At 46.3% G+C, this 23,081-nt stretch overlaps 1 protein-coding gene across 2 annotated transcripts; it reads left to right on the top strand.

The window, feature by feature from the left end:
* The first annotated feature begins 5,936 nt into the window (after positions 1-5,936).
* Positions 5,937-22,985, top strand: LOC109744115 (transcription initiation factor TFIID subunit 5). 2 transcript variants are annotated; one of them, XM_045231068.2, is made up of 18 exons: positions 5,937-6,289; positions 6,708-6,789; positions 17,362-17,459; positions 17,584-17,640; positions 18,186-18,273; positions 18,365-18,474; positions 18,702-18,803; positions 19,019-19,173; positions 19,404-19,514; positions 19,593-19,662; positions 19,737-19,776; positions 20,142-20,306; positions 20,409-20,479; positions 21,163-21,279; positions 21,375-21,640; positions 22,352-22,447; positions 22,531-22,606; positions 22,689-22,985. In XM_045231068.2, the coding sequence occupies exons 2-18, from the start codon at positions 6,759-6,761 to the stop codon at positions 22,734-22,736; spliced, it is 1,701 nt and encodes a 566-aa protein (XP_045087003.1). In that variant the 5' UTR covers positions 5,937-6,289; positions 6,708-6,758; the 3' UTR covers positions 22,737-22,985. The 2 variants fall into 2 exon arrangements, with proteins under 2 accessions (XP_045087003.1, XP_073361503.1); XM_073505402.1 differs by lacking the exons at positions 5,937-6,289; positions 6,708-6,789 and adding an exon at positions 17,099-17,226.
* The last annotated feature ends 96 nt before the right edge of the window (positions 22,986-23,081 follow it).

The raw sequence follows: 23,081 nt of genomic DNA, 5'->3' as shown, positions 1-23,081 counted from the left end.
GAGGACGGACTAACATTGACATTTGGCATATCCACGCGCAGGAGGAGGACGAGGCCGTGGCGGGCGACGAGCGGAACCACGTTGTGCAGCAGCCCTCTTCTGCGGCCTCTCGTGCCGCTTGTGGAGACAAATGACTTGAGATTGCGACGGTGAGGACCGAACAACGAGTACTTCGTCGGGAAGAAGGACGTGACGAAAGTAATGGCGGGCATGAAGTCGGATTTTTCCCAGATGAAGATTCTGGAGAGGAATGACGGCGTCGAGTCCGGCCAGCGGAGGCGGAGAAGGAAGGAGGCCTCGAGTATAACGCGGCGCATCTGCTTGCACGACACTGCATAGCGGAAGAGGTCAACGACGCTCTCCAAGCGCACAAGTATCTCGCGGACGACGTCGTCCGGGAGCGAGGCTGCCGTTCCTTCCTTCTTCTCCCGTGTTGCCATCGTCCGACTGCGATTGGAGGAGCCTCGAGTGCGAGGGGCAACGTATCTGGGAGGTGTCGTTTTTATTGGCCTCGAGGTCCGGCCGGTCCTAATTGGAGTCTCGGTCGGATCCACATGTCCGCTTCGTGCTACAATACGAACCGGAGCAGCATTAATTTGTAACTAAAAGTAGGTTTAGTTCTAGGCCGAGAGTGCCTTATACGTACTCTAAAGAAAGTGTGTGCCTTGGGCCAATTCCATCTTCAGAACAAGGCGGATGATAGGCGCCGGTGCACCAGCCCTCCCACCCGTACGATGCGAGCTGCTGCCCCACGCGATCTGCCGCCGAGGCCACCACCGAATGACCCCCGCTATTAATCCTTAGGCTCGCCCCACCCGTCCCATGGTGGCTAATCCTCGGCTGCTGCTAAATGATAAGAGTATTTGGTTTGAATGGCGAATTTGATGTGGTGTTTTTGCAGGATTTTCTGAATCTGCAAGCAAGGGTGAGCTCCAAGGAAGCGCCGCCGTGGGGGGCGGTGGCGGGGCTGGCCGCTGGCGGCAGCAGGAATTCACCATCGTTCCTCGAATCCACCATACTACGCTGCTGCACAGTCTCAACCAGGTGGGGAATTCTTCTTATGTGGCGCACATTAACACTTATCTAGGTGAAAACCCATTCTTGAAGAGGAACTTGCCAATTGACCCATCCGGGAATCAGCTATTTGATCTTATTAGGGACGGTGTCATTCTCAGACCATGAAATGGCTTTCTAGATAGCTACAGAGTCCTGCTCATTTACTCTTTGCACGCAAATTTTCTGCTAGCCGTTGCTGATGTTAATTCATTGCTGGATCTTTTGTCAATAGGTTGATCAATGTAGCTATACCTTGAACCATTGATGAGAGAGCAATAAATAAGAAAAGAGTTCTTAACCCATGGGACAGAAATAAACATTGGCAGGCATGATTTAGTGGAAGGAAGGGTTGTCTTCTACTCCCCACTTGTTATCTTTCTTGTAGCTTATGATGTAGCGTGATTGGTATAGAATGTTGCGCATCTCTAAACTATCCTTTTCGGAGTAACCTTGCGTCTCCCTTCAATTTTGTCATGTCCTGTATAGTGATATTTAAATTTTTCTGTGTTGAATTGGCAGGTATATTTTGGTATCGAATACTCATGTCATTGCTAAATGCGGTGTATCCTTTGTGCTTCTTCACTGTATCCCACCAAATAAACTAGCATGAGTACTATATAACCAATAGTTATTGAATACAATTTATTTGTTCGGCAGGCTAAAATTGAGTTGTAGGACCAAATAGAATGTTACCAAGGGCACTTAATTTGTAGATTGAAAGAACAGGTGCATTGGAAGTAGATTACACGATGGGTAAAGAACAAGCCAGAGTTCAGACTTCATGTGCACCTTTGTTGTTGCTAGATGCTTACTTGTCAAGGGAATGTTCATGATCCGCGAGCCAGAGCATTCGGTACTAACCAGTGGCCAAGAAAAGGTAACAGATGGGAGCTCTCCTAATCTCATTTGTACATATGTTGAACTATTGATATTGTTTGGTCTACAGAGTTGAAGGTGTGACACATTAGGAGCACGATAGCATTTGAGGACTAGCCACATGGTACCAACAAGCAGTTGGAGTTTAATGGCTGTCAGACTCTACTCAGTAAGCGGCATTTGTTTTTGTTTAATGAACTTTTGTAACGGAGAGTTATGTTTTTTTTTGAGAAACTAACGGAGGTGCAAGTATACGCCCATGCGTACTCACTACTCCCTTCGTTCCTAAATATTTGTCTTTCTAGAGATTTCAACAAGTGACTACATACGAAGCAAAATGAGTGAATCTACACTCTATAATATGTCTATATACATCCGTATGTGATAGTCCATTTGAAATCTCTAAAAAGACACGAATATTTAGCAACGGAGGGAGTAGAAGGCTAATGCTAAAGTCTGCATCGAAGCGATTGTTGTATCTACATGTACACATGTATGTTTTTTTTAGTGATTTTTAGGTACCATTCCCATATGATGTTGAATTACCTCCCTCACTTAAATTTTGCTTTGGGCAACAATTTAATCGAGCCAGGCCCATTTCCATCATGATGTTTGTCTAAGGCTGCTCTATCATGACTGAACATTATGGTGTGCTCGGCTATGAGAAACCTCGTTAGCACTATGTAAATTAGCCCAGAAGACAAATGCATCATGATACGATGAGGTTATAGTTAACCCCTTCTTTCCTTGCATAGTGCTAAACTGTTCTCTGGCAATTTGATCTTTGTGGTAAGAGCAAGCATGGCGGAAATTAGAGGGAGATAACAAAATAGGTTATGTAGAAAAGCATCTCATAATCAGTGCCATAGTGTCACGACAACGTCAAATTTGTTTCAAGCTTCATATATACAACTTGTAAATATGTCAACTATTATAGGTGTTGACTTTATCAACAAGGTAATGGTGCTTACTGTTTTTCAACAAGGTACACTTCTACCCTCTAGATGAGAACTATTGGAAAATACATGATGGTGTCTTTGAACGATTTTAGATAATATTGTAAATGTCTCGCAAAAAAACAAGGTAATACTGTAAAATATTGTGATCGTCTTGATGACATTGAAATGCATAATTTCGAGGGCTGGTATGTGTGAATAAGACCAGTAAGGGGCAACATGCCTTTGGTACTGATCTGGTTTTGATTTATAAAAACATGTTCGAAGATAGCACCGTTTGCCCGTCCCTTTTGGCGAATGAGACTGGTAGTGGGTCTCAGTTGTCATTTGTGTGGATTCATACTTGAGTTAATTGCTTGAATAACATAACATTATGTGATGAGATGTGGCATCCATGTGTTTGCCAACAAGATGACATGAGCCTTAGCATCCGCAAGGTCTGTAGCAGTAACTTCCTGCACTTCTATTGTAGATTAGACCTGGTTGGCTTTAGCCTGAACATGAACTGCAAGTCCCATGTAGAGGGATCGATGACAAGAAGCATACGTGGTACCTCCAACTTGTGGTCCTGTCCCAGTATTTATATGAAAGAGTTATGCCACTTTAGAAGAAGGCAGAATAGAGTAGATAGACTGATGAAAGTCTATTTAAACTATCATGTTGCAATTAGTACTTTTGATTCCAAAGGATTACCAAGATACACTCCATTGCTTATATGGCCCTCTAGCTATAAGTTTACTTGAAGATTTTATCACACTACCAATTGTTGTGGGCAGATATATTTTGTTTCAGCAAACTTGATCATGTGGACATTGTTATGTACAGGTATCGAAGACTTCATGACTACATGGAACCTCAATTAGAAGAAGCCAAGCTCTATTTCCTCAAGCGATATATTGGGTTGTATTGTATGATTCTATATATGCTTGTTTTGTGATGTAATACGAGTGTACTCTATAGTAAGATGGAATACGGAAATACTTGTTTTTGCAATGTAATATGGATATTATTGAGAATTTTTTGAATAAAATATTACACTTGTTAGTGATGTAGTACAAATATACTTGAAAATTCTGTAAATGAAACATTGTACCTTTTGCGACAAAATGAAATATCATACTTGTATTTTTTTCATGGGAATATATTTTTATCCAATGCATGGATGATTACGACTTGTTTGTGGAAGGGTAGATAATCCACGTATATCTGTTGCTACATAAGCAATCCACCTCCTTGGCCAAGATTGCCAAAAGTGGAGAAAAAACCAACAATTTAACTAGAAACTAGATTGGATGGCCCAATTACAATGATTAGATGCTTGTCTGTGCACTACAATAGAGGTTCAGAAATATTACCTAAATATCTTCTCAGTCATTATTTGGTGAAACCTTCTTCTTCAAAATAATATTCTTTTATTGCCTCCTAACCAGGATAAATAAGAAAATTATTACCTATGGTTATACGTGTTTTACATGTGCATGCTTACTAGTACTTAACATATTACCAAGAGTAAAGTAGCAACTATGAGAATGGTTATTTCTTTGATCAAAGTTCACGTGCGCTGAGACGAGAAATGAAGAGTGTCGGCCAATCCATCTCAAGGGGCACTACCTGTGTACAGTAACTCTTGTCAAAGTGTGCCAGCTCCTCCCTCGCTCCGGTCTCAAGATCTATAGTGTACACGTGCCCATGGTGGTAGTAGTCGTCCTGGGCGAGCAACACACCACCTTTCTTTCTTAGAATGGTCAAGTGCATCATAAGCGGCATATGTGGTTTTAGCTCCATACATTGAGTGCGGAGCCATATTGTAGGATCACCATCCTCTTGCCGTGTCCATATCTCTAGCTGGGAGCCTCGCATGCGAAACACCGAGAGTAACCCATCGACATTGACAATAAGGGCAGTAAATTGTCGCCCTTCATAAATTTCAGTTGTGATATATTCAATAGGGGTCTCGATCTTAGTCACAGAGGCATGGCGGGTCTCATGATCCACGTCAATGGTATGCAAGCACGAGTGGCAGCCGGTGGAATAACCGATGAGCCAGTGTGCCGTGCCACGGCATACAACGGCGCGAGGGTGCTTAAGCTGCCAATAATCACCCCTCTCCTTAGTGGGTATTTTACTGGGTCCGCTCCAACTTGGCTCGCCTGATGCGAAACTGTGAAGGTTATGTGGTTGTCGATTGATGTCAGTCTGAACGACAACACTTTGAAGAAGGCTGAGTAGCCGGGCGGCGACGAAGGTTGCTGCTCGGCATTCGAGGAACAATCTGCTGTGGTTAGGATGGCATAGCTGCTCTGGTCAAAATCCCAATCGCACTTGAGGGGAGGAAGCTCGTCACATGCCCCAGAAAACAAATTGCACACCGCCAGCCAGACAGTCGAGGCTGGATGAACATTGACATTGGGCATGTCCATACGTTGGAGGAGGAGGAGGCCGTGGCGAGCAACGAGCGGCACCATGTTGTGCAGCAGGCCTCTCTTGCGGCCTCTTGTGGGGGAAAACGACTTGAGACTGCGGCGGTGAGGACCGAACAACGAGTGCTTCGTCGGGACGAAAGTTGTTAGGAAAAGAGGGGCCTCCGTGTAGACGAATTTTTGCGAGATGAAGAGCCCGGAGAGGAACGACGGCGTTGAGTCCGGCCAGCGGAGGCGGCGAAGGAAGGAGGCCTCGAGTATAATGCGGCCCATCTGCTTGCAAGACATGGCGCAACGGAAGAGGTCGACGACGTTGTCCAAGCGCTCAAGGATCTCGCGGACGACGTCGTCCGGGAGCGAGGCCGCCGCCGTCCCTTCCATCTTTCCCCGTGCTGCGGTCGTGCGCGGTGCGATTGGACGAGTCTCGAGTGTGCTGTGCGAGAGGCCGTGGCTTTTTACAACCCAGAAGAAGAGGCTCGGGGTCCCCCAGTTGGACTCGACGTCGGATTCACAAACAACTCGACCATAGACTTTTTTTTTTTGAGGGGCAACTCGACCATAGACCCTCTCGGCCCGTGTGAACGCGGGCCTAACCAGGCTATCCAGACCAGGCCGAACCTGCTAGCCTGCTGGGCCAAGCCCATCCGGCCTCGCAGCCCTGCTCGTCCGATCGGGAGCCTCGCCGAGCAGCCTCGAAATCGAAATCAGTCGCACGAACCACCCCCCTCCGCCGTCGTCTTCCCCTCCGACCCGCCCGCCCACGGATCCGGCCCGCCCGCCCCTAAACCCTAGGGCGCCTCCCTCCCTCCCCGGCACGGAGGCCGGCCGGCGAGCGAGCCAGCGAGCGATGGAGGACGAGGAGATGGAGAGGAAGGTGCCGCAGTACCTGCACCGCAAGGGCTTCCGCCTCACCGAGCTCGCGCTGCAGGAGGAGCGCAACCGCCTCTCCACCACCTCCCTCTCCGACGTCTCGCTCTCCAGGTGCGCCCGCCCACCCACCGCCGCGAATCCCCTGAATCTCGACCCCCGCCGCCCCTTCCGGCGGCCTCGCCCCTCCCCAAGTTTCGCGTAGTAGCCACTGGTTCTCGTGCTGTTTGTGCGAGGAATGGCGCCGAATTGGTGGTTCCGAGTGGCTGAGCCGTGGCGGCTTGGCTAACCTGACTCGGACCGGGCTGTTTCTGCTAGGGTTTAAGTCACTCCGATGTTCAGAATCAAATTACCCCCTCGGGCGTGAGAAATTGATACTACTTTGGCTTGGGCAATGGCAAACCTTCAACATGATTTGGGCCTTGAGCAGAGTTTATCGGGGCTAATCTAGAGTATCATGTCAAATATGCTCGAAAACTGCTCTAATTCCATGTTAATCTGAAAAATTTACTATGTTCCCCTTTGTTGACAGGCCGGATAACGACCCAGCAAGATACTATGATGGCTACAACAAGCTAAGATCATGGGCATACAATTCTCTGGACCAATACAAGGTGTGCTACATTAAGTGTGGATTGTGATTCACGTTTAAGTAGGACGATCAATTGTGTCTATGCATTGATTCACCCACACAGAGTACATGATATACACACACTGGAGCAGTTACAGAGAGCCTGATGGAAGTGGCACGCAGGCCAGGGCGTGCTCCATGATCCTATAATCTAGGAGTCTATGTTTTTAAGGCGTCGCTTAGGCGACGCCTAGGCGTCAGGGCGCCCTCTAGGCTCAGGGCGTCGGCCTTGCCTTAGACAGTTGCGTAAGGCATCCGCCTTAGGCTGTAAGGCGTCTGAAGCGTCCGCCTTAGCGCCGCCTTGCACGCCTCAGACCAAATCAGATGCCTTAGCTTGTCAGGCAGGGAAACAGAGATTGCAGGCGGGAAAACTGACCTGGGCGGGAACACAGGCGCGGGAAACATTGGTTCAGGTGCGACCAGTTATGAGAAGGGGAAAGAGAGAGTGAATCAACGCGAGAGGTCTCTCCTGTCTCCTCTCTGGACCATTGACGGAGGCTTCCTCCTCAGATCTGCGGCAGCCGCCAGCCTCCTCCCTCCGGCCACAGTTCCTTCCCCTCCTCTCCGGCTGCAGCTCCTCCCCATCCTCCTCTGGCGCAACCCTCTTCCAGCAGATCAGCACCACATCAAAGTATGAATCCCGCCCTCTCTTCTCCCCCCTTCCCCCCTCCTCTTTCTTCCATCCAGCAGTGTAGCTTGCCATGCTTGCCTGTTCTGTACTTCTGTTATGCACAGCTCCTCTACTAACTGTTAGGTGCTGCCTCTCTTATGCACAGCAGTGTAGCTAGATGTGCTTGCCTGCTCCTTCTCATCTGCATCTGTTTCTTCCCAGATCTGCTTCTCCACCCACAAGGCAGCAGCCCCACCACTGCTTCTCTCCTTCCCCATGCTTGATCTGGCTGCTCTAGTGATTTGGCTCTTCTCTCTTTTTCTTTGACAGTAGCCAGGTGTACCTGCTCTGATGGATCTAGCCAATGATCCTAGGAGAAGAGCTACATCAGATGATCCAGCCTGGAAGTATGGGTTCTGGCCAGATTTAGAGAGGAAAGATTTACTCCAGTGTACATTGTGTGGCAAGATAGTCCATGGTGGAGTGAGAAGGCTAAAGCAACACTTTTCTGGGGGTTCCAGTGATGCGGATAAGTGTCCTGAGGCATCCATGGAGATTAGGATAGAGATGCACAATTCCTTAAACACTAGAAAGTTTAAAGCTATGGAGCGATATATTGATGAGGAGGATGAAGCTGAACTTCAAAGGCGACGTTCTGTCATATACACATGATGATTTGAGGCCTATGCTTTGGTAACAGTTTATATGTTAACGTTAATTGTTAAATCTCCTAATTGGTTGCCATCTATTATATATGTATGTACAATTTATTAAGTTAATGCTAGTTGTTAAATCTCCTAATTGGCTGCCATATATTATATATGCACGTGTCTAAGGCGTCGCCTCGCCTTACGCTTTAGCGCTTAGGCGGTGAGGCGCCCCCCCATTGCCTCGCCTCGCCTTACCGCCTTAAAAACATAGCTAGGAGTACAAGTACACAAACATACACAGGTACAATACACGTTAACACCCCCCCCCTCAGCCTGAACTCCATGTGGAAGGATGTTGAGGCTGGATCTGAACTCGTGGAAGACCTGTGAGGGTAGCCCCTTGGTGAACAAATCCGCGAATTGCGAACTGGAAGGGATGTGTAAGACATGAATGTCACCGAGAGCCACGCGGTCGCAGACAAAATGAAGATTGGTCTCGATGTGCTTTGTCCGCTGGTGTTGGACGGGATTAGAGGCAATGTAGGAGGCCGATACATTGTCACAATAGACGATGGTAGCATGGGTTGGCGGGCAACGAAGCTCATGCAAGAGCTGGCGCAACCAACATGACTCGGCAACGCAGTTGGCGACGCCACGGTATTCGGCCTCGGCACTGGACCGTGAGACAGTGGCTTGCCTCTTGGAGGACCAAGACAATAGGTTTTGCCCTAGAAAGACACAGAACCCGGATGTGGACTTGCGCATGTCCGGACAGCCGGCCCAATCGGCATCGGTGTAAGCCACAAGGTCGAGGGAGGATGACTTGTACAGTTGCAAGCCATAGTGGGTAGTGCCACAGAAATAGTGAAGGATGCGTTTGATGAGTTGCATGTGAGAATCACGAGGCGCATGGATGAAGAGACACACTTGTTGAACCGCGTAAGAGAGGTCGGGCCGAGTAAGTGTGAGGTATTGAATTGCACCGGCTAGGCTGCGGTATAGAGTGGGATTGTCAAGAAGACGACCATCGTGGGCAGAGAGTTTGGACTGTGTGTCGATGGGAGTGGAGACAGGCTTGCAGTTTAGCATCTTGGCGCGCTCAAGAACCTCGAGGGCATATTGTTGCTGGCACAAGAACAGGCCGTGGGTGTTTGGTGTAACATTGATGCCTAGAAAGTGATGGAGCTCACCGAGATCAGACATAGAAAACCCGTGTTTAAGAGAGGAGATTATGCGGTGGAGAGTGTGCGGTGTGTTTGTGGTGAGGATGATATCATCCACATACACGAGGAGGTAGGCAATGGAGGCTCCACGGTGCAAGATGAATAGCGAGGAGTCGCTCTTGGACGCGATGAAACCGAGTGACAAGAGGAAGGAACGAAAACGGTGGAACCATGTGCGGGGGGCTTGTTTTAAGCCATAGAGGGATTTGGGAAGAAGGCACACATGGTCCGGCCGGGAGGGATCCACGAAGCCGGATGGTTGAGCGCAATACACCGTTTCCTTGAGATCGCCGTGGAGGAATGCATTCCTCACGTCGAGTTGGTGAATAGGCCACGAGCTGGACGTGGCAATGCTAAGCACAACTTGAATGGTGGCCGGTTTGACAACCGGACTGAATGTCTCGTCGTAGTCGACGCCCTCCCACGGAGTGAATCCTCGCACAACCCAATGTGCCTTGTACCAAGCCAAGGTGCCATCAGGGTGGAACTTGTGGCGATATATCCACTTGCCGGTCACCACGTTAACACCTGTAGGTTTGGGAACCAAAGACCAAGTAGAATTCTTGATTAAAGCATCATATTCATCAAGCATTGCACGTTGCCAATGTGGGTCCTTGAGGGCGGAACGGTACGTCGGAGGAATAGGTGAGATGGTGGAGGGGTTGGTGTTGGCTAGGAAGAGGCGCTTGGGTTGGCAGAAACCAAATTTGGACCGAGTTTGCATTTTATGCGAGTTGTGGGGAGGCTTTATGGGCTGGGCGCGAGCTGGCAGACGTGGCTGCATGGGAGTGGTTGGCGTGGAATCAGAGGTGGATGGCGTGGGGTCAGTGGCAGGACTGGCAGGCGCGGGATCCAAGAAGGATCCGCGGGCAGGGGAATCGGGCGGGCAATCCGAGGAAGTGGACGCGGCAGGCGTGGCGGGCGTGAGGCCCAAGGAAGCGCGTGGGTGCGGGTATAGTGGGGAGGCAGGTGCGGGGGACCGGTGGGATCCAGTGGGAGGGCTGCATGTGGAGGTGGTGGGTGGGCTGGGGAGGAGCTGGCGAGGCGGGAGTGGCTTGCATGGGGCCGTCCCATCCGGAGGATTGTGTGGGTCCCGGTACAAGGTAGGTGGAGAGGGGAGCGAATCTGGCAGCGATTGGAGGGTGGGCGGGATAGGATTTTTTGTGGATCATGTGGATTGGGCCGTTGGTGTGGGCGGTGCATAAGGGAAAATGTTCTCGTCGAAGGTGACGTGACGGGATACGATCACGCAATAGCAGCGATAACCCTTGTGCTCAAGGGGGTAACCGAGGAAAACACAGCGAGTGGAGCGTGGGGCTAGCTTGTGGGGAGATGTGGCATAGAGGTTGGGGTAACAAAGACACCCAAAATACTCGCAAATGATCGTACGTGGGGTGAATGCCATGAAGCATGTAGTACGGTGTGTGATCGTGAATGGCACATGAAGGACGACGGTTGAGGAAATATGTGGCCGTGTGCAAGGCTTCAGCCCAAAAGGGAGGGGTGAGGTTGGCTTGGACGAGGAGAGTGCGGATGATATCATTTGTAGTGCGAAGGAGACGTTCGGCCTTGCCATTCTGTGGTGAGGTGTGAGGGCACGAGAAGCGGTATGCAATGCAGTTGGCGGAGAAGAACGCACGGAGTGTGGAGTTAATGAACTCACCACCATTGTCGCACTGTAAGGCTTTGATGATCACATTATATTGAGTACGAACATAGGAGAAGAAACGTTGGAGAGTAAGGGATGTGTCCGACTTGTTGCGAAGAGGATATGACCAGGAGAAGTGAGTGTAGTCATCAAGCACAATCAAGTAATATTGATAACCGGAAAAGTTTACAACGGGGCTGGTCCATAAATCACAATGAATTAAATCAAATGGAGCAAAGGTGCGACTATGTGAAGTAGGGAAAGCGAGGCGCGGCTGCCGTCCAAGTTGGCAAGCATTACATGGTGTATGCGCAATCTTATTACAAGAGGGAAGAAAATCATGGGCTGCTAAGGAGGAAGTAACTTGTGGGCCGGGGTGGCCAAGCCGGCGGTGCCACACGTCGGCGTTGGAGGTGGTGGCGGAGAGGGCTGTGCTCCAAGGCTTGTTATTACCGAAGAATGAATAGAGGTCGCCGGAGCTAGCGGAGATCATGATTACCCTCCTGGTTCGAAGATCCTTCACAACAAAGCCATGAGGGAAAAATTCAATAGAGCATAAGTTATCTTTAGTGAACTGGCGAACGAAAATGAGACTAGTGACTACATGAGGAGAAAAGAGGACGTCTCGGAGAGGGAAGCTGTGAGGGGGGAGAGTGGCCGAGCCAGTGGCATGAATGGGAAGATGTGTGCCATTGCCAACAACAATGCTAGTGAAACGAGGCTTTAAAGAAGGATTCGAAAGGTCGAGGTTACCAGGATTGCCGGTGACGTGGGAAGAGGCGCCGCTGTCGAGGTACCACTCGTGCGGAGCGGAGCCGCTGTTGGAGATGCCGTGGGCGCTGTAGGCGGCCTGGAGCATGGCGAGGTGATCCCAGGAGGGTGGTGGTGGTGCCGGCGCGTTGTAGCCGGAGAACTGCATCGGATACGCCTGCACATGGGACCCGGGCCGCGGGCCGAGCACGCCGGCGGCGTTCGGAGGGACCCAGCCAGGACGCGGGTTCGGGAGGGCCATCCCTTAGGGCGCGAAGAACCCCATGTAGGGATTGGAGGACAGGGGCGAAGGGTTGCCGTGATCACCGCGCCCACGGCTGCGGCCACTGCGGTCACCACCATCAGTGCGGTCGCCAGAGCCGCGGCTTGCCGGAGAGCCGGTGCCCCGATCGTTGGAGCAATCAGCATAGTCGACGGGGCGAGGACCCGAGCCGTCGGATCCAGAGGAGCTGCTGGAGGGGCTGCCGCCCCCGGTGACGGCGAGGATCGTGGCTGGCTCATCAGCCACGCGCTGGGCGAGGTTCTCGGCGAGCTTCAGGCGAGAGAACACCGTCTCGAACGGCGGCAGAGGAACGGTGTCCCTGAGCACGACGCGGATGGTGTCGAGGCGTTTGTCGATGCCGTGAAGAAACTGAGTGGTGAGATCCACCTCAGTGACAGCGTGCTCGATGTCGGCCAGCCCGGCGGTGAGGAGCATCATGCGACGGGCATACTCGGTGACGGAGAGATCTCCCTGCTTGAGGTTGCGGTATTGCCGGTTCAGCATCATGTACCGCGCCGCGCGGTTCGCCAGGAAGTAGTCGCGGATGCGGTGCCAGAGATCGTAGGTGGTGGTGGCCCTGACGACGTGATCGAAGGTTGTCGGCGAGGGTGGAGTAGATCCAAAGCACAAGATGGGCGTCGAGCTCGCGCAGGAAGGCGGTGGCATTGGCGGGGAGGGGCCGTTCGATGAACTGGATGACGGCATAGCGGATCAGAATAAGGAGGAAGGACTTCCACTTGTGATAGTTGTGATCGTCAGGGTTGAGGAGAAACTTGATGTGGTTCTGGATGCTGTCGCGAAAAATGGGGTGGGGGGAAGGATCGGCGGTGAAGGAGAGGGAGGGAAGAGGGGGGCGAACTGAGATCCGAGCGATGGGGATGAGCCACTGTTGGTAGAGGGGGTGGTGCCGAAGATGAAGGGAGGAGAAGTGCCGGCGGTGGTGCCGGCGCTGGTGGACGAGCTAGAGAGAGCCCCCGGCGAGGTGGCCGAGCTGGTGGCCGGGGAGTTGGCGGAGGAGGTCGAGTGCTCGGCCATGGGAGAGGCACCTGGAGTCTGATACCAAGTAGGACGATCAATTGTGTCTACATTGATTCACCCACACAGAGTACATGATATACACACACTGGAGCAGTTACAGAGAGCCCGATGGAAGTGGCACGCAGGCAAGGGCGTGCTCCATGATCCTATAATCTAGGAGTACAAGTACACAAACATACACAGGTACAATACACGTTAACAGTTTACAGCTCTAGTAGTACATTTGAATGCGCTTTGCTTTGCAGCATTCGCAGATGTTTTGAGGCATGCAGCTGATATATCCACACTGTTCAGTAATCTGGCATGCTACTCATGAGTTATCTTCATGTTTCTCTTGTTAAAAATGATCATGCCTGCTTGTGGTTGGTGCACCATGCTTCCGGGATCATGGCTGAATGCTTGACTACTAGCTTCAGATGTACGTAGCATTTCTGAAATGTTTTTTGTGTTTTATGGCATATGTTCACACTGCGGAGCTCCTTCTAGAAAGCAAAAACCATCCACATAAGCATAATCATGTGCTTGTCACATGATTGTAGTCGCTGGAAATGGGATATTTGGTTGCGGTGGATGGACTACTTGCTCTAATCTGATGTACCTATTACATGGAATGGCCTTTTTTATTCTTGTATATTCAGCTATATATATTTCATGCCTTTGAGTTTTTTTTAATATTGTAGCATGATTTTTTTTTTGAATATTTACTGTGAGGCAAAGCCCCACAGCCCTTTATTAGATAAAGTATCACTGTACAAGTAAAACGGACTATACAAAGAAGAAAAACAAAAGGGGAAAGAGTCTACCTATTTGCTAACTAACTGTACTTGCTTTACAACAAGGAAGCAATCCAAGCCAAAAGCTTTGGCTTGTTACAGTCGTTCACCCTGTGAGCAAGCAAAGAAATATCATGGATGAAATTACACTTCCAAGCACTGAAAGTAGCTCTCTCAGCTCTGAAAATTCTGCCATTTTGCATAATCCAAATATTCCATACTGCTGTTAGTATAACTTCAACGAAGAAAGGGTGTGTGAAGTTGGACCTGGCGTGCAGGAGACATTGCAGAATATCTGAACCTCCAGACCAATCAATACCCAAATAGTTCCAGATTCTACAGCTGAAGGTGCAGTTAAAAAATAGATGTATCATATTCTCATACGCCAACTCACTGCAGATGAGGCAAAGATTATCATCCTGATTTGAGCGCCAGTGTCTCCTAACCAGCATATCCTTGGTGTTAAGTCTGTCAAAGAACAAAAGCCAGCCGAACACCTTGATCTTCATGGTGCACTTACTCTGCCAAAGCCATTTGCAGGGTTGTATTGTAGGCAAGTGGGAGTGCATGATCCTGTAAAAACTTTTCGCAGTATACCCTCCTGATTGACCAGGCCATATCCAAACATCAGGTAAGGTGGGGTCTCTGTCTAACTGCATGATCCAACTTTCCAGTATGTGCAACTCAGCAGCAGCTTCCCGAGAAAGAGGCAAATAAAACATGGAGAAAAGATCCTGGGATTGAAGAAATTCCCTCACAGAGATCCTGTCATTATTGACAAAAGAAAACAACCTTGGCAATCTCCAACAGAGGGGTCTAGCAGAGCCCCCAATGTGCCAGGAATTAGTCCAGAAAAGAGCAGAATCACCCATGTTGATGTGTACTGATGCAATAGCAGTGTAAGCCTCATGCAGCTTCAGAATATCTCTCCACCAGAAAGATCCAGCAGTAGCTGTTGCCTGTGGGACCCCATGATCATGATAGCTATTCCATATCAGGGTCACCCAAGGAACATCAACCTTGTTATAGAATTTGTGGAGATGCTTGAGAAGCAGTCCTTTGTTCTGGATGTTCAGATTAATAATGCCCAAACCACCCTTATCTCTTGGCCTGCAAACGTGCTCCCAAGCAGCCAGAGACTGTTTTGGAACATCACTATTACCCCTCCAAAGGCATTGCCTGAAGATCCTGTCCAGTTGCTTAATGATCCCGGCTGGGATATTGAGGCTACACAGAAAGTATATTGGCAGAGAGGTCAGGACAGAGGTGAGAAGCTGCAATCGAGAACCTTGATTCAGCATAGAAGAGCTTGCAGTTAATCTCCTTTCAAGACTGTCAACTAAGGGCATGAGGTCAATGATCCTTGGCCTCGTAGTTCCCAAAGGCAATCCAAGATAAGTAAATGGAAGCTGGCCAATTTTACAACCAAGAATAGCAGCAAGTCTGTCAGCCTCCTCGGTAGTCATATTGAGTGGGATCATTGAGGATTTAGCAAAGTTGACCTTTAAACCAGTGGATTGTTGAAATGTAAGCAGCATATTCTTGAGGGCAACAAGCTCATCATCCTTAGCCGCAAGAAATAGGATCGTGTCATCCGCATATTGGATGATGGGAAAATCCCTGTCATGGGTCTGAAGAGGCAAAGAGAGTGTGCCAGACGCCAGCATTTGATTGACCACAGATTGCAACAGATCGGCTGCGATGACGAACAACAGAGGAGAGAGTGGATCACCCTGCCTGACACCACACTTACACAAGAATTGCTTTCCAGGAATGCCATTTAACAGCACAGACGAAGAACCTGTAGACAACAGCTGTTTAACCCAAAGAATCCATTTGGCATCAAATCCTTTATGCTGCAACATCTGAAGAATAACCTCATGCTCAACTGTGTCAAAGGCCTTAGCAAAGTCCAACTTAAGGATTACAATTGGACGCTTGGATTGCTTACATTGGTGAATATACTCAAAACTCCAGGCCAGACAATCCTGAATCGACCGACCCTTAAGGAACCCATACTGATTTTTGTGGATGCACTTAAGGATCACCCGCTGCAATCTGTTGGCCAGCAATTTTGTTAGGAATTTAAGACAAGTGTTGGTGAGGGAAATTGGCCGGAAATCATCCGGCCCTTCTGGTGACATGATTTTGGGTATGAGCGTAATGAGGGAGGAGTTGATATTTTCCAACGAAAGCTTCCCCTCATAAAAAGCCCGAATCATCCTCAAGAAATCCCCCTCAATTATAGGCCAACAACGCTTGACGAACAACCCATTAAAGCCATCTGGGCCAGGTGCCCGATCCGCCGGCAAATCCTTCAAAACTTTGTGAATTTCCTCATCAGAAAAAGGCAAGGATAGCTCCTCCAGTCCCGGGATGGGTTGGATTAAATGATTCAAATCAAAGCCCATAGAGATCCCTTGGGCCTGGCCCATCCTAGATTTGAAAGAGGCCCAAAGGATTCCCGCCATCTGAGCATGATCAGTCACTGGATCAAGCATGGAGCTGGTTTTCAGACTGGAGATGGAGTTTCTCCTCATACGCTCAGAGGCCATGGCATGAAAGAATTTTGAATTCTCCTCACCAACCTTGATGTACCTAATAGTGCACCTCTGTTTCCAATATATATAGTGAAGTTTTAACAGATGTTCATAGTGAAACTTCACGAGTTTCCGGAAGTTGAATTCCGGCCGTGTTAAAGGTCGTACTTCCTCCAGCTGATCAAAGTGCAGAATCACCTTTGAACAATCCACAGTAAGCTTTTTGATGTACGATAGTTTTTTGCTCCAAATTTTCAAATCGTACCGCAGTCGCTTAAATTTCCTTGTGATAACCGCGGAAGCAGAAAGATCAGAGAAAACAGGTGCATTCCAGGACTTGGAGACACAATCCATGAACCCCGGCATATCCAACCAGAAATTTTCAAACCGAAAAATCTTGGCCGCAGGAATGGTAGTGTCAATGGACACCACACAAGGCACGTGATCGGAGGAAGTTCTGGCTAGTGGTGTAACCACAGTGTTTGGGTAGTGTGAAATCCAATCAGCAGTAGTGAAGAACCAATTGAGTTGCTCAAGCAGGGGGTTTTGCTGCATATTAGACCAGGTAAAGCTTCGGCCCTTCAAGGGCAACTCCAAAAGACCCAGGTGACCAATTATTTCGTTGAATAGGAAGATATCATTGGTGTCACCACCTGGAAGGTTTCGGTTCTCCAAAGATCTGATGAAATTAAAGTCCCCCAACAAGAGCCAATTTTCATCCGGGGGGATTTGTAGGTGATAAAGCCAACTAACAAAATCGTCCCTAGGCTGGCCCTCACATGGCCCATAGACAGAGGTTAGGGTCCATTTTTCAGAATTCTGCAACGACTGGAAACTCCGTGTCCTTTATCCAGCGTTTATCCATTGCTTCATGGATCTAGTGTCAGAGGGGCATACACTAGAAGGTAATTATTTTTGTGGGCAAGGAAGGTATTTGTAGTTTGTGTACATTTCTGGGATAATATTTGTTTGCATTTTATGCATACAATTAGTTTATTTGGAGCATTTCTGTCATTGATATCACCACATGAATCCTGCAGCTCGGGCATTTTTCCTTAAATTTCGGGAAGATCATGAACTGATGCATTCAAGGGATCTCCAAAAGCTGGAAGGCACTCTTTCTCCTTTGCATTTGGAGGTTCATCATTTAGCTCTCTCGTATCCATTCAAGTGCCAATGGAGATTTGCATTTGTTTATTTGATTTTATCTTCTCAGGATTCACAAAACATGCACTTATTGTTCTGCCTGCTATAATTTTCAGGAAATGGATCTGGCCCGATCTTTAAGGGAAAATAAATTCAGAATTAAATTATGTGAGGTAGTACTGCACCAAGTTCTTCTATATTTGCATTCCATCTCTTTGTTTCAACTACGATTGTATGGGTGGGTCACCTTTTGAGTTAAATCAATGCACATAGATAAAATGTTCCACTGGATGCATATCCGTTGTTGTGACAATAGCTTTATAAGTTGAGATGCTTTATTCTCATGTACCCTTTTCCACCACTTACTTGGTAGGTGTTGTTATGACCAAGGGAAACAAACACAATCTAAGGTTTGTTACAAGCTTTTTCTTCCTGAATCCTAATGGGCAACTAGTTTCACATAGGAGTAGATGATATGTCATCATGATACCATAATACATATACTGAATGCTAGTATCAAATATGAGACACAAACCACATATAGACCAGTTTTTAACAGATGTTCCTGGCGAAGCACATTCCATGTGCTGATTTCTAGTTCAATTGGCAACTCGTACATCATGATCTCACCTTTTTTTTTCTTTTCTGCAATTTTGTTTTTCCTATAAAATTATGTCAACTGCTCTGTTCAAAGTTTCTACCTCGTGTTTCATTGCAGTATTCATATGAATTACTTCTCCAGTATCTCCAGAAAACACAAGCTCTTGTGATGCTTGGAATAATCAATGAAAGGATAATTTTTGAAGGTACAGTTCCCAGTCTGTTGAGATTATATCGCACATTTTACTTACCCTCACTTCTCACTTTTCCACCACTTCCCTCTATCTATATTGGCAGTGTCCGCTGGGCAGCCTTCATTGATCTCTGATGATGCGGATGTTGTTGCTCTGGTTGGAACCAGCAAGGACTTGGCAAAACAGATAAATCAGAAGGAAGTGCATTGGGGGGTAATTCAGCACATCCGCGATCAATGTGTTTGTTTCCTATTATCTATTATATCAAAACAGTTAATAATGCCGATCAAATAGGGGAAAAAAACTCTAGTAGCACTGTTTTTGCCACTTCCCAAACGAACCTCTTCCATGAGAGCAATTTTTCAGTTTTCTATTTAAGTATTTATTCTTCGTTATCCTTAGGCATGTGTTATTGTTAAAATTAAATTTATGGTATGCAGTTGCTGGAAGATTCAGTTGAGGAGCGTATGGAGAAAGCACTCTCAGATTCTGATAGAGCTGAAGGAGAAAGCAAGGATGCAGATGCAGAAGATAATAACAAGGCAAGAAACTCTCTCATAGTATGGGACTTGTTATATTATGTTTGTTATATGCTCTCTGCCATTGAAACCTGGACATTCCTTTTTTGTCAACACTCAGCAGCATGTTTTTGTTCTTCTCTTCTTCTGCTGTTATCTTAAGAACAGGAATGCTGTCCATATACCGTTTTCTGTTACTAACTTGGATCTTTCATTATTTCTTATTATATTTGCTACAGAAAAAATCCTCAGAAGGTGGAAAGCAGGGTGGTCCTCTGAACAAAAAGCTCAAAAAGGATAAGCTTGTAGGTGCAACAGGGAAAAATACCAAATCCGAAACAAGCATGATTTCTGCGGCACCTCGTGTAAAACCGGAGCTAACCCTTCCAGCGACGTAAACATTTATTCTCTTATCTGCAGGTCTAAAAAAAGTTCTACATAATTTATCAACTGTACTCTTTGAAAACAAATACCATTCCTATAACTGAATGTGGGTCCATACTCCAGACATGTGAGTGTCATGCTCTTTTTTCTATTTGCAGAACATACTCACTTGTGTACTTTTTGATCTGTCAAGTGTCAGCCTTGCGTTTACGATCCTGAAAAATTACTTGTTTGTTTCAGGCCTGTTGAAGTTGAACAATCAATTCTTGAGGACCTGCGGAACCGTGCACAATTGAATAACTTGGCATTGTTATCTGTTAGCTTCTACACATTCCTTAATACACATAACGGGTAAGCTTAGCTGTAATTTAGTATCAACTGTTTCAGTGTGCATACTTTGGTTTGAAAACATTATCCTGTGGAGCACAGATTAAATTGCTCATCGATATCAAATGATGGATCTTTGGTAGTTGGTGGGTTCTCAGACTCATCAGTAAAGGTTAGTCCCTTTAGGTGATAGTTTATTTCTCATGTGATCACTACATTAACCGGCAAAACTTCCTTTTTCACTAGGTTTGGGATATGGCAAAGATTGGTCAACCAGCCAAAACATGTTAGTCGTTCTACACTATATTGCTGATGTTTTTGTTCCACTGTGATATGGTGAAATGCTTCTGTAACTGCACACCTGATTTCGGTCATGATTGATTTTTGTTCTAAGGATCCTAGTTTATTTCATTCAGTTTAAGTTATAACCTAGAAGTTTAAGGTGGTGTTGCAGCACTGATGCATGGTCAATGCAATCAATGTCTTCTGGACCTATTGTTGGACATGCTAGAATATTTTAACGGCGTTGCAGTATTTGACTGGAACCTGTCCAGCTTCAGAATAACCATAGAACATTAATTTTCCTAACATAGTAGCGTTTTCATTTCTATCTTGATGGTATTTGCTGATTGGTCAAATTTGGACTCTCAGTTAGTTCACAAGGAGAGAATGGATCTTCACAGGACGAGCGCTTGTCATCAACATCTGAGGGGAAAAGACCGTATACATTATTCCAAGGTCATTCTGGACCAGTTTATTCCGCTGCCTTTAGTCCATTTGGAGATTTTCTCCTGTCATCATCTTCAGATTCAACAAGTAAAGCATCACTTACATTATGCTTATTTTGTACCATTCATTTCCTTGTTCATTTATTTAATCAAACTAACCGTTCATCTATTTTCTATATATTTGTTACAGTTCGGCTATGGACTACCAAGTTGAATGCCAATCTTGTTTGTTACAAAGGACACAATTACTGGGATGTCCAAGTATGTGAGCAAATCCTTTCTCCGTGTCATTGTTGTGAAAACAACATTTGAGTTCTTTCTTCATGGGGTGTCTTGATTGCCTAGTTCAGGCCAAAACATTTGATTAGTTAGTTGATTGTTCAGTAGTTTTTATTTGAATGATGCTCAGATCTGTTGTTACAATCAATGTCGATGCCGTACAAACAATCAGTTGTTCAGTAGTTTTTAATAAACTCTTCTGAACTTCTAATGTGGCCTGATTTCAGTAGTTTCTAATAAACTCTTCTGAAGTTCTAATAGTGGCCTCATTTCAGTAGTTTTAAATGAATTCTTCTGAAGTTCTAATAATAGTGGCCTCATTTCAGTAGTTTTTAATAAACACTTCTGGAGTTCTTTTTTGAGAGAAAACTTTTCTGGAGTTATAATAGTGGCCTCATTGTTACAAAGAATGTCCATGCCCTAGTCTTGATCTTGGCAAGACGAGTGCAAAACTGCAAATACTTGTGATACATATTCCTAGTTCGCTCTTCATTTTTGAACACTTCTGATGATGGGATTTGGAATAGGTCCGTTGGGCTTGATGTTCTTTTGAACAGCTTATGATCGGCACATATGTTTGTGTTGCATAGCTTTCTAATTCTGTTCTATTGAATAGACATCATTGTGCGTTGTATTGCTGACATATTTTTATGTTTTTGTGGCAGTTTAGTCCAGTCAGCCATTATTTTGCCAGTGCCTCGCATGACAGGACTGCTCGAATCTGGTCAATGGATAAAATCCAACCTTTGCGGATAATGGCTGGGCATCTTGCTGATGTTGATGTAGGTGTGCTTCTAGCTCAGATCTTGTAGTGATTTGAGAATCGATAGTCTGCATTCTGACTGATGTTCTCTTCTGCATATTACTTATCTGACAGTGTGTGCAATGGCATGTAAACTGTAACTACATTGCCACCGGCTCTAGTGACAAAACTGTAAGGCTATGGGATGTTCAAACTGGTGAATGTATACGGATGTTTATTGGTCACAGGAGTATGGTCTTGTCCCTTGCAATGTCTCCTGATGGCCGATACATGGCCTCCGGAGATGAAGATGGGACCATCATGATGTGGGATCTCTCTACTGGTAGCTGTGTTTCACCACTGGCAGGACACAACTCTTGTGTGTGGTCACTTGCTTTCAGGTAATCACATTATACATTGTTTTGCTTGCTTAGTATCCCATGTGTCCTTGTTACTGATGGTAGTCAAACAATAGCTGTTGTACCAAATAAATATGTGTAAAGAGTATTAGTTTATGGTAGGGCTTGACAAACTGGCCTTTCCTGTCTGCTGCCTGTAATCAGTTTGCTGAGCAGCTGCTTCAGTTCACTGGGTTAGATTTACCTATAAATGAGCAATGGGTTCACTAATCATTTTGGCCATCCTTTTTTAGAGTACTTAATAACTGGATGGTTGCGTGATTCTGTCTTCAAATTACCACACCATGGAACTTGAATGCTCGTATGTGGTTATTTCTTCTTGAATATACATTGACGGTCCATGTTTAAGAAATTTTAAACATATTGTATCTGCTTATTATGCGCTTTAAAGAAATTATTATAGTCTTTGGAGATTATCTTATGGGTCTATTGTTTAAAAAAATTCTGTAAAAAATGTCTTCCATGTATCCACTATTTTCAGTAGATGTAAGCTGCAACATATTATATTGAATATCACTGATAGTTCTTCTGTTTCGAAATGTACATTTTTTTCTTTCAGTGATGAGTCACCCTGTGCTGTTGTATCTAGCTACATATGATTTTAGTTTTTGGAGAAGTACAATTACTTAATTGCATGGTAATCTGCTATACCGAAGAATCATCTTAGTTAAACAATTCTTCCTTTGTTTATAGCTGCGAGGGAGCATTGCTTGCATCTGGATCGGCTGATTGCACTGTTAAACTCTGGGATGTCGCGTCCAGCACAAAGGCCCTGAAGATGGATGACACGTAAGTTGGTTGGCTTCCTCGTAAAAGACTGCTTTGGTTTGCCTTACTCTAGTTTTTAAATATCCTTTCTTTTTGTGAAACAGCAAGGCTGGTTCTACGAACCGACTGAGGCTGCTGAAAGCTCTCCCTACAAAATCGACTCCTGTTTATAACTTGCGGGTGAGAAACCGTTGTCATCAGTTAACATATGGTAGTTACCGTGTGCAGTGAAAACAAACTAACTGCTTTTTTCCAATTGCAGTTTTCTCGGAGGAATCTATTGTTTGCGTCTGGCGCTCTCTCGCTATAGGCTCCTTGATGCATGCTCTCTAGAATATAATTTACATTCTTTCAGTTTTGACCTTAAGTAGCAAAGTAGATGTTTACTTGGCTGACTCCTGTTGTAGAGCTTATTACATTGTCCTTGCTGATCTCAGTGAACCCTATGATTAACTAGGTTGTTAAACTGTAGCCTGTGAGCATTGCGACTCATTGGAACATGTGTATTGCTGTTGTAACATTAGCTAATTTTAAAATATGTACTCCCTCCGTTCCTAAATATAAGTCCTTTTAGACATTTCAAATAGACTACAACATACGGATGTATGTAGACATATTTTAGAGTGTAGATTCACTCATTTTGCTCCGTATGTAG

Source organism: Aegilops tauschii, chromosome 7 (assembly GCF_002575655.3).
Source record: "Aegilops tauschii subsp. strangulata cultivar AL8/78 chromosome 7, Aet v6.0, whole genome shotgun sequence".
Lineage (NCBI taxonomy): Eukaryota > Viridiplantae > Streptophyta > Magnoliopsida > Poales > Poaceae > Aegilops > Aegilops tauschii.
The sequence above is the reverse complement of the archived record's forward strand: the minus strand, read 5'-3'. Positions and strand labels throughout refer to the sequence as shown.

Coding starts and splice junctions, on each gene's coding strand:
- LOC109744115 (XM_073505402.1), top strand. CDS start 17,193: ATGGATCTAGTGTCAGAGGGGCATACACTAGAAG. Junction 19,174..19,403: donor GAGCTAACCCTTCCAGCGAC/GTAAACATTTAT, acceptor TGTTTGTTTCAG/GCCTGTTGAAGTTGAACAAT. Junction 20,307..20,408: donor ATCATCTTCAGATTCAACAA/GTAAAGCATCAC, acceptor TATTTGTTACAG/TTCGGCTATGGACTACCAAG.